General features: G+C 38.7%; 1 protein-coding gene across 1 annotated transcript; it reads right to left on the bottom strand.

Moving 5' to 3' along the window:
* Positions 1-118: 118 nt before the first annotated feature.
* On the bottom strand, positions 119-10,117 carry LOC122988121 (cathepsin K-like). The gene is made up of 11 exons (XM_044360281.1): positions 9,621-10,117; positions 8,586-8,721; positions 7,935-7,991; positions 5,825-5,944; positions 4,895-4,948; positions 4,228-4,332; positions 3,964-4,062; positions 3,630-3,848; positions 2,457-2,622; positions 1,006-1,114; positions 119-873 (listed from the first exon to the last, which is right to left on the bottom strand). The coding sequence occupies exons 2-11, from the start codon at positions 8,697-8,699 to the stop codon at positions 774-776; spliced, it is 1,143 nt and encodes a 380-aa protein (XP_044216216.1). The 5' UTR covers positions 8,700-8,721; positions 9,621-10,117; the 3' UTR covers positions 119-773.
* Between the last annotated feature and the right edge of the window lie 1,165 nt (positions 10,118-11,282).

Below are 11,282 nucleotides of genomic sequence, written 5' to 3'. Positions count from 1 at the left end.
AGGAGAATAAAAGTTATAGTGCAGTGTAAGATATTAACCCTCAAAGTTGGTTTAATAAAAAGCAAACAGAAAAGTCATAAAAACTGAAAAAAGCTAAATTGGATAAATAAAAAGACTTTAATTATTTAAGGTATTTTTTTTTATATAAGCTTGTGTTACCAAAGCTCTTTAAAATTAGGATGCTGCTGTAGTAAACGGACCGAAGAGTCAATACTCAAACTGATAAATCCAACACAAAAACACCAAAATGAAACCATACACTTGAATCTTCCTCTATAACATTTAATCTTTCTGTCTCTCTGTTCATAATCTTAAAGAGTATCTAGGTTAATCCTTAGTAAGTTCATGATTTTAATAAAGAAATAATGTTTTGTTTGCATTCATCATCTATGTCTTTTATATGATTAAGATTGTTAAGCACGATAAAAGTAAAGTGAGATGTTATATCTTCATTAAAGTGATGATTTATTCACATTTGACTTGCTGTAGTAGATACTTGTTTATAGTACTTTGGATGCTGGTATAGTATACTATTTTAATTTATGACAAGAAAATCTATGGTAAATGGTTTTTGGAGTTTTTTTGCATTTATATGTGGCTCTGAAGGGAAAAAAATGAAATTTTTAGTGTAAAAACATCCAATTTATACAAAAGTATGAAATATGTGTGTCTGTTTGCTGAACTATTATCTAAAAGGCTAAAGTTAGAGGACATGTATGGTTGCAGTAGTGCAGGAAGGAGCTCTTCATCTGCCCTCTTTTTCATTTGTACATTCACATGAGTGGGTAGCTGGCATCACTGGCAATGCCACAGTGGTTATCGCGGTTACGTGCGATCTGAATGTAGCCTTCTTTGCCCCAAGACTCTCCAAAGCTGTCAGAAAGCAGAGAATGAGAGGTGTTGATCATCCACAGTTCAAACCTCATTTTAAAAAAACAACCTTTTGTCTCACTTTGGCGGCCACATTAACAACCGGACATCATTCAGACCAGTGATATGTCTCACCTGTTCTTGACAATCCAGTATTTCAAACCCTTTCTAGTCTCTCCGTAGCCCACTAACAGCACAGCGTGATTAATGTTGTCTTTGTCACACTTGGGGTCGTAGTAAACACCTGCGCACATGAGAGGAAGAGAGAGTGACCCGGAGCCCTTACTCATATTTAAATGGTATGTCTGCTGTTTTTCTATATTTTTTCTTATTGTCAACAAATCAATGTACAATGACTTTGTCAGAGATTTACCTTCATTTCATTTCATGTCATCAATTTATTTGATATAGTGTGATGGTTTAAGATGGACAGCTAATGATACAAGGTCTGTACCACTTTAGGGGCAGTAGTTCCTTAACTCCACTACTGTAATAATAATAACAATAATAATAATAATAATAACTTTATTTATATAGCACTTTTAAAACAACCATTACAAAGTGCTATACAAACAAGGACAAGTAAAACAAAGCAGGAAACAATGAAATACAAAATCACAGTCAAGAAATAACACATAAAACAGTTAAAGGTAATAATAAAATAATGGATAAAAGTAACACAAAAGTAACAGATAAAATAATTACGCAAAAGTTATTTGGTAGAAGTAAGTTTTTAGAGACGATTTAAAAGAAGTAGTTCTGGTTTAATGTGTGTGTGTTTAAATGTTGACAAAGCCCATGAATTCGAGCACACATTTCTATCAAGTCAATTTGCAGCAAGCGACTGACTCGCAGCAACTCCGCTGGTTGCAAAAGGAAGTCCGATTGTATAGAAGTCTATGATTTATTACCTCAGTAAACTGTTTCCTAATGAGTTTATGGTCTCAATCACTAGTGTCAAGTCTTCTTCAATACAGCATGATGTTCATTTTGTAAATTATGAATCCATTTACAGTAAAATAGACAATAAAGCAGGGTATGCTTTAGGGTGTGGCTACCTTGTGATTGACAAATTGCTACCATGGTGACAATGTTGGTTAGGCGTAACCCCAGATTCACAGAGGATAGGTGTAGCTGCTGAAATTTCACAGAATTAACATTTTAGTCGCCTAAAAAAGCATTTGGTTGTACTGAAATGGTTCAGTGGTTTTAAGCTGTTTTTTGCCAGCAAGTATCAGCATTAGCATTATCACAGTTAACCATAGACTGTAAATGCACCGTGCTAACCAAGCTAGCAGCTAGCGCTAGGGTCAGCGCCACCATCTCATCCAAATATGGCCCCTTTTGGCTCCAAAAATCCAAAATGGCGATGGTCAGATAGCCAGTCTCAAGGCTTCATAACGGCAGTCCACAAACCAATGGGTGATGTCATGGTGGTTGTGTCCTTTTTTTTTTTTTTTTTTTTTCACAGTCTAGGCATTTAACACATCTCATTGTGACATCAAATGAGCCAGCATTTCTAAACATGAGGATACACACCAGCAGTGTCCTTTAACAAAGAAACCTGAACTCTGTTGGGGACTGACCACTCTTGTAGAACATGAACTCTTTCTGACTGCTGGCGATGGCCACAGACAGAGGACCCACTTCATACAGAGCTTCGGCCAGTGCACATTCATCCCCTTCTGGAACCTTTTCAAAGCCTTTGCACTGGGCTGCAATGGCTGATGCGTTGTAGCTGCACGGTTGGTTCTGTGGAGAGGAAGAAGAAGACAGGACATGGCTGACCATTTCTGAAAAGGAAGAGCAAGCAACAGCAACAGCAGCAGTGTCTTATTGGCTGTAAATTTGCCAGCATGTCAGCCCAAACTGGGGTGATTATTCATACTACACTACTTCACGTTGTGCAAAATTTCCTTGCATTAACAGAGAGTACTACAGTAGAAGACCATAAACTGTTTTCCTTCAGTATATAAAAAGAACACTGAACACTTAATGATGCTTTTGACTTGTGCTAAATATGTTTTACTCAGATGATTCAACTTGAAAGTAGTTATCACATTGCCCATGACATGCTGTTTGATTTGCTACAGCTGAGCAGCTAATTAGCTATCTACGTGCTAACTGATGTTAGTGGTGCAGTTCTCCCCGGTGAATGTTTGTTTGGTGGCTCGTTCAACAAGCTAAGCTGCAGGACAAGATATGTGTTCATGTTTGTAAGTTAGATAAGGAGACATTAGCAGGAAAGTTTATGTGGGTTGTTGAGTCTGTGGCTCTTGTGTAGCAGGATGCTATCAGGCTCAGTGTAACTGTCTGCTCTGCCTATGACATTACCGCTTTATGCAGCATTTGTTTTGCTGTAAGGAAATAAGGACATTTTCGTCTCAGATTTTTTCTCAAAAGAACAACACAGGACAAGGGATTTACAGAGCAGATATGTTGCTGTAGTAGATTTTTAAAAATGCAATTTAATTTCAGTTGCAGCTGAGGAAGGTTTGGACAAAATTTAGACAGGCTCTCTTCAACCTTAGCATGAACAAATGTTTAAGCTTGCAATCATGAGCAGCTCTTTAGGTAACTGTCTCTGAAATATGCTAGGCTATACTTTGGCATTACCACAGAACAACTGATTATGGTGAGTGACAGGTATTGCAGTGAGAACTTAACCCACTCAAGGAGAGAAAGGCACTGCTTATTTTGAATAATTTTCTCAGTGTTTTTGGCATTGCCCTAAGCTTCACATCCTACCAACACATTACCTCTTCGATGTACGGGTAGTCCTTCTCAGAGTTCATGCCTCCATTGTCTCGCACATATTTGAAGGCATTTGACATGTTTCCTCCTTTGCAGCCACCCCTTTCTGTGACACAGTCAACCAGGTTCTGAGGACTGAGGTCCAGCAGTTTGCCTGTCTTTTTGGCCAACTGGCCCTCGAGGGCCCCTACAGCACTAAATGCCCAACAGGAGCCACAGCTTCCCTGCAAGGTGTAGAGCATAAGGTAAGGTGTTTAGTTAAGACTGTGGGATTGAGGATTACTATTGATGTAAGGCTTAAGACATGCATGATATTATCATTGACCTATTTCCTCTGACCTGGTTCTTGACTTGAGTCACCATGCCTTTCTTGCGGTAGTCAATAAATTTTGGCAGCTTCAACGGGAAAGTCAAATTGTAAACGTTTTCTTCTAAGGTCTTGAGTCCAGAGACAAGAGAGACAATGAGTTAGATCTATGTTGCTTCACATTTCAAGCTTTTGGAGCTTTAACAAAGGCTTTACGTAAGGAATGTCAAGAGTTCAAAGCACCACAAAACTTAATCAGGCCTTGAGGATGAAGGCTTAGCTTAGTGTCCACTCACCATGTCTCTGAAGTCCTTCATACATTGCAGCGCCTCCGAGTTGGGGACTCCTGTCTTGTAAAAAAAACCCAGTGGTTTGACCTTTGCAATAACTGGATTTTGCCTCTAACATATACATTTGGCTTAAACTTTTACCCACAATCAGTTATAACCACCACCATAAAGCAACATGTAATTTACAGGTGCCCTAATTTTATATACACATTGTATACTGTTTGGTGCATAAATCTTTAAAGATGCATAATATTTTATAAACTGATCATTTGTTTTGTAAGACCTGAATTTGCAAAACATAGTCAAATAAAGCACAAGCACCTCAAAAATGTATTTAAATATGGTATTTTAGTAAATGTACACCTAAATGTGATATTTTAGACTGCCTGTCTTTCTGTTTGTCTTTGCTGTTAAAACTGTCATGATATTGCAATGAAAGCATGCAATTATGCATTTCAATAATATACCAAAACAGGAAGTGGTAAGTGATGTGAGATCAAGTCATGGATGTATAGTAATATTGTGACGTGTAAATGCATTAATACCAGTAAGTTACACATAGTTTTGTCTACTCTGACACATAGGTTGTCCAAGTTACCACACAATCAGTTAATCAAAGTGTCCATTAAAATAATGAATATTTAAAAATCATAAATAAATGTAGAAATCTTACATGATTTGATGTCACTCTGAGGCATGTCATCTTCACAGCCATTTCCTCCAAGGTCTGGATGAGGAGAGTTACATTTTATGACATGTTTCAGGTTTTATGGCTTTAGCTGATGTTGAGCAACTCACAGCAACAGAGCAAGTTACGACTGAGCACAAATGCACAATTAGTCTTAAACCTCTGGAGTCCAGGTTCATTGTGGTTAATTTTTGCAGAATTTCTGTACATTCATTTTTCTCTGTCTTTGTTTTCCCCCACAAACTCTGCTATAAGTCTTATCATTAGATCAGTTTAACAAAGTGTAAAGCAACATTGTAGAGTTTGTAGATTTTATAGAGTTACACATCATGACCTGATTATTGAATGTTGTAATTATCCTGTAGGATGTCTTGTAAATGTTTTTTTAAGTATATGAAGTTGTTTCTATACTGTCTCTCTATTCTTAATTTCTTACACATCTCATTTCCTTTAATTAATTTATTATTTTTACATTTTAATTTGATCAGATTTTATTTGTTTTAACATCATTAACTATTCTCATATATGAGAGATTACTATCTTCTTGATTGTTGACTTGTTTTTCCTCCCTTCTTTTGTGTGAAGTGTAGAGCCATACAATAAAATTCATTGTCATATCATTATGAACTTACTTTTTACATTTTCCTTGGATGAGAAAATACAAATGTGATAATGTTCGCTTGCAATTCAATTCAATAAACCTTGTCTTTTTAAAATAATGTTCATCACAAAGCTAAAAACCATGAAAGGCTACAAGCTTAAAAAACTATATGAGGAGTTGTCACAACATACATAAATAATTAACTACTGTTCTTCCCAGCATGACAGAGGAATAATACTTACAGTACTTTCACAGTGAAATGTTGTTTAGTTGTGTAACATTACAGTGAAGGCCTACCTCAATGTTCAACTCACCATGTCTCCGAAGAGGTTCATCCCCAGTCTGTAGGTGTGTTTTCCCTGTTCTGCCTCCTGGTTGTGGGCTTCAATCATTAACATGTTCTTCTCCCAGATGGCCCTCCGATACTCCTCATCCTACAATATCCAACACCAATTTATTCTATTGGCATGAAAGGAAGGCCGACACCTAATTTATAAACTTAAGACATTACATTTGAGAGTATATGTAAGAGTTAATGTAATGTCTTCACTCATGAAGCTGTCTGCGTGTACATACATTCATTCAGCTGGCTTTTAAAACCAAGAAACGGAGGTTATGATATTGTAACCCTGGTTCTAGTAGCACAGGTGAAGCCCTTCAGTGGACTCTATGGGTAATACTCTTCTCCATGCATTTGCCCACTGAAATTAACATAAATGTAGTCAGCCAATCAGGACGTGCCTATCTGAATACCTGCAAAGTCCACAGTATATAAGGCAGCGAGACCACTGTCTGCCATCCCACAACCTCTTCGGTGTGTGGAGTGGCAGGGGCCCTAGGCCTGTGCTAATAGAACTAGGGTTACAATATCGTAACCTTTGTTCTATCTCACACAGGCTCTGCCTTCCACTGGACTCTATGGGTACAGTGGGTGGAGCCCGATGAATAAACACCCAGCCATGAAACAACATCAGACTCAGCCTCACTGATCCTGACCATAGACTGTAAAACAATATACATAGTCACCATGATGTCACCCATTGGTTTCTGAAGAGCAGTTTTGAAACTCAAAGTGGGCGGCTCTGGCCAGCGCCATCTTGGCAGTACCTGACTCCACCTAACTCCAAAGTGCACTAAGAGGTGGAACTAAGGCAGGCCGAATGAAGCCTGGTTGCTGAAACAAGCCACCTAGCAGCTAGCGACCCGTCACTCAAAGTGGCTACGTCCTTAATTATGCATAACTTTACAGCTTAATAAAATTTAAACGAGTGAGTTATAAAAAGATTCACCCCCCATACAATTGTCATGAAAGGGGAAATTAGCTATAGAGACCAAAACCATTTTTTGTACCAGGCTGTGAACATGTTTATTTCTGCTGTAAAGTTTGGTATTTTAACATGGGGGTCTATGGGGATTGACTTGCTTTTGGAATCTCAAGTGGCCATTCGAGGAACTGCAGTTTTTGACACTTCCGCATTGGCTTCATTTTTCAGCCCTGGAGGTTGCCGCTTGATCCTGACTGGCTAAAGGTTAGTTGCAACAGCCCACATACTTCTTATAGTCTAGGCCACCTCAGCGGAGAAGTAGGGGGCCCTAGCCAACCCAGGTAGTATACAACTGAACTGGGTAAAGCCATGGCCTAACCTTTCATGGTCCACCAACACCCTGCAGGAAATGTTTCACAAGAGGGTGGTGAAAGACCAATCTGTCGTCCAATCTGTCACCCAATCTGTCACCCACCAAATCTATGGGCCAATACAACCCGCCACGACGGTCACCTGCGTGAAGTCCCAGCAGGCAGATGTTGGTGGTGGATTCCATGAGACACTGACATACCTGGCACCGATGAGATGTTGTTGTCATCACCTGCAAACAGTTATCTCAGTGGGATGACTGGGTGTGGCAGCAGTGTGTCATCAGCTGGAGCTGGGGTCTCGGTGTCATCAATCATGAGCTCTGGCTCACTCTAATTGCAGCTAAGCATCATGTCGTAATGCAGGAAGTGATCCCACCGCTGCTGGCATCTAATCTTGGGCAGCTCTCGGCAGTCCACACAGGATGGTGGCTGCTGAACACCTCTCTCTGTGTGGTCTTGTTCAAGGCACTCGAAGCAGAATTCATGAGGGTCTGTGCTGGCTACAAGGCCAGAACATGACGGGTGATGAACATCTTGAAGCGACGACTCCATCCTTGGAGAAAGCAGATCAGTGGGCAAATCTTGCTTTCACTGAAGAAAAAAGGATAGCAGACAACGGTCTTGTTGCCTTATATACTGTGGGCTCCACAAGTATTCAGATAGGCACATCCTGATTGGCCGGCTACGTTTATGCAAATTTCAGTGGGCGAATACGTGAATTTCTGTGGGGAGAGTATTACCTATAGAGTCCAGTGTAGGGTGGAGCTTGTGTGAGATAGAACATATACCTCACTCAGCTGTTGCAGTCTGCTGCAGCTCCTCTTGGCTCCTGTCTGACGTCTGCTCTGTTTCATTTGAAAATCAAACACTTAATGAACATGGTTCTATTTAATCCCGTTGAGACTTTTGCTGTTATATTAAAATAGCTTATTCCTAACAGTTAAGTAACACATCAAAACAACAGAAACAGAAACACTGTTACTATAGTTTACTACATTTGTCATGTCAAACTGAAAGGATATGTCGGGCAATTTTCCATATTTTTTCTTATTGTCAACAAATCTCATGTGTTAAACAACTAACAAGTATTGTGTGTGTATCCAAAGCCTAATATATCTTATTCCTCTGTGCCGTAGACCTCCGTTGTAATAAAAAAACATCAGTGAGCCACACTGCTGCACTGGGTGACATGTTCCTTCATTAGAAAGACTTTGGTACTTGACCAAAGTCTTTCTTGACTTTGGTACTTGACCAAAGTCTTTCTTGACCCTTGACCCTAACTTTGTTTAGAAATGGCTCCAAAGACTAATAACAGTGATCACATTTTCAGTCTCCCAAGAGTAGTTCTGTGCGGGAGCAGACATGCTGGCACATAATTTTAGCATGTGCGATATTTGGACCCTTGCTATGACATAGAAATGTCTCTCTACACTACCTACATAAATACGTACATTGTATTCTTTTCCATATTTGATCTTCCACTGTTTCCACTGGTTGTCTAGGGAGGCTTCATCCAGACAAAAGCCCAGATCTGAGGCCACCAACAGCAACATGCAGAAATGCAAGAAAAATGTCCTCTCCTCCTCCTAGTGACGTCTTTTTACTCCCTCATAGCGGAATTTACAGTTCTGGTTACTCCGGCTGTGATTGGCCAACGCAGCCTTCAGTTGCAGTGATGCCAGGTTGCGTTTCTCCAGAAGATGACTCACTACCCCCATTTAAATGAATGGGATTTTGCGGTCTGAATACGGCCCAAGAGCAAGTAGAAACTACAAATATATTTCAATAAGATGGGTGCAATGGTTGCATGCCGTTATGTCAGGGTACATTTACATATGAAAAATAATGAAACAAGAAAAGCAGCTTTCTGGCCCCCTTTATGAAACGTGCTAAGAACTCCCAACAAAATCATACTAGAATTTGTTTTGAATATTCAGTGAAAATATGTGGTTCAGAGGTTTGATAGAATAAACATCAGCTATTCTCCAAATAGTCTTATTGCATAAAGTTTGAATCTATCTCTCACAAGTCAGAACAAAACGCACAGAAGGTCAATGAGTACAACCCCTTCTAGAAATTATGTTCATATACGACTATATTGCATCAGCAAATACGTTTAAAATAATGAGTGAAGTTTCTTTGTTTGTTTGAGATTCTTTAGGGTGCGCCTTAGCCAACAAGTTCCATATATGTAACCAAATGTATGTGCCTTTGTACGTTCATTTTACCTTTGTGGAAGTGCTAAAAGCCTGATGTGTATTCCGCAGTGTACGGTTAACTCTATGGAACAAAAGTCGTACAGAAAGAGTAAGAATAATAACGTGTTTTATATTGTGTAGCTGGAAAACTACAAAAATCCTATGATACAATGACAGCATTTTACAGGAAATCAGTTAATAATTGGTGAATGCAAAATAATATGAGGCTTACCTTTAAAATATATATAATATATATATAAGATATATATGACTTACCTTTTGTCAAAAGTCTAGCAGGAGTTGGATGAAGTTTTCTTACTGACGCTTTTTTCTTCACAGTTCAGCCTGCGCGTTTAGACTTGATGTTTTAAGGTCCGCTGGATTTGTCTGAATGAACAACTCAAGACAAAGTGTTACCTGATTACCAATAATTCAGACTAATTGAGAAAGAGAGAGATGTAGGTGAGAGATAAATGAAAGTGAAACTTTATTTCGTAATTCTGGAATACCATTCATAAGGATACGTTTATTCATGTTATGTGGTTGATGCCTGGCAGCAAATCAAATTTTAAAGTCGGCATATGCTGTTGGTGAAGATTCTTGGTCACTAGATGTCGCACTACACATGTCCTCAATTCAGAGAGTGGCCAAAACAAAGCACGGCCCAACACAGAACGTCACCCACTATGTTTATTCTACGTCAATTACAATGTCATATATCTAAAACTGCATTCTGGATAGGAAGAATTACAATTATGGATATCCACAATATTCCTACAAATGTCCACAACTGTATTTTTCTGAGTAAAATTGCAGTTGTACATATCTAAAATGACATTTCAAAATGACATTATGGAAAATTCAAAATTACATCGTGGATATCTGAAATGGTTTTTCACTTTGGATACCTGAAATTAAAATTATGACTATTAACAATTGGAGTTTTTCTAGTAAGAATTCTATTGCAGATATCCAGAATGTAATTGTGGATATCTGAAACTGAAAGCCCAATACACATGAATGGCAAAAATTACATAATTTCTCCTAGGAATAATGATGTTGTTGATATCTGAAATGTTCATTTTGAGAAGTGAATTACAGATATCTGCAATACATATCCAGTCTAGCTATTAAAGGTTAAATGCAAGGCAAATTTATTTATATAGAACCTTATCCTGCAAATGGCAACCCAGAGTGCTCCACGGAAATACAGCCACTTATATTCTTTAAGGATTTTTAGATATCTTAAAATTATTTTTGACTAGTACAATCAAAGATGTAGATATCTTGAAATACAATTTCTACTAGCAAGAACATTATTGTGGATATCTTTAATTACCATTCTGACTAGTGAGAATATAATTTTGACTAGGAGAAATGCTATTATGGATATCTAAAATGTAATTACAGATAGGAGTGTTCTTCAGTTAAATGGTCGAGCACACACGTTGAGTCAGATGTGATTCATATGCATGTCTCTTGTATGAAAGGGGTAGAATATACAGTATTGTGCAAAAGTTTTAGGCACTTTAGATGTTTAGATTCTTCTCCATAATGCAACACCATCAGGGAGGCGTCTGATTGGTCCCAAATATATTCTGCAGCATGACAACGGGCCCAAACATCCAGCCAGAGTCATAAAGAACTATCTTCAGCAACAAGAAGAACAAGGAGTCCTGCAACAGATGGTCTCTGATCTCAACATCATGGAGTCAGTCTGGGATTAACATGAAGAGACAGAAGCAGCTGATACGCCGAAATCCACAGAAGAACTGTGGCAACTTCTCCAAGACGCAGGAACAACTGGCCTGCCGAGTACCTGAAAAACTGTGTGCAGGTCAACCGAGGAGAACTGCTGTTGTTTTAAAGGCAAAGCTGCTCACAGCAAATATTGATTTCATTTGGGTTTCTGCTATTGTGACGACCCCTCCGCTCCAC

The sequence above is a fragment of the Thunnus albacares genome, chromosome 8, assembly GCF_914725855.1.
Source record: "Thunnus albacares chromosome 8, fThuAlb1.1, whole genome shotgun sequence".
Classification (NCBI taxonomy): domain Eukaryota; kingdom Metazoa; phylum Chordata; class Actinopteri; order Scombriformes; family Scombridae; genus Thunnus; species Thunnus albacares.
Note: the sequence above shows the minus strand (reverse complement) of the source record. Positions and strands in the feature narration are given on the sequence as shown.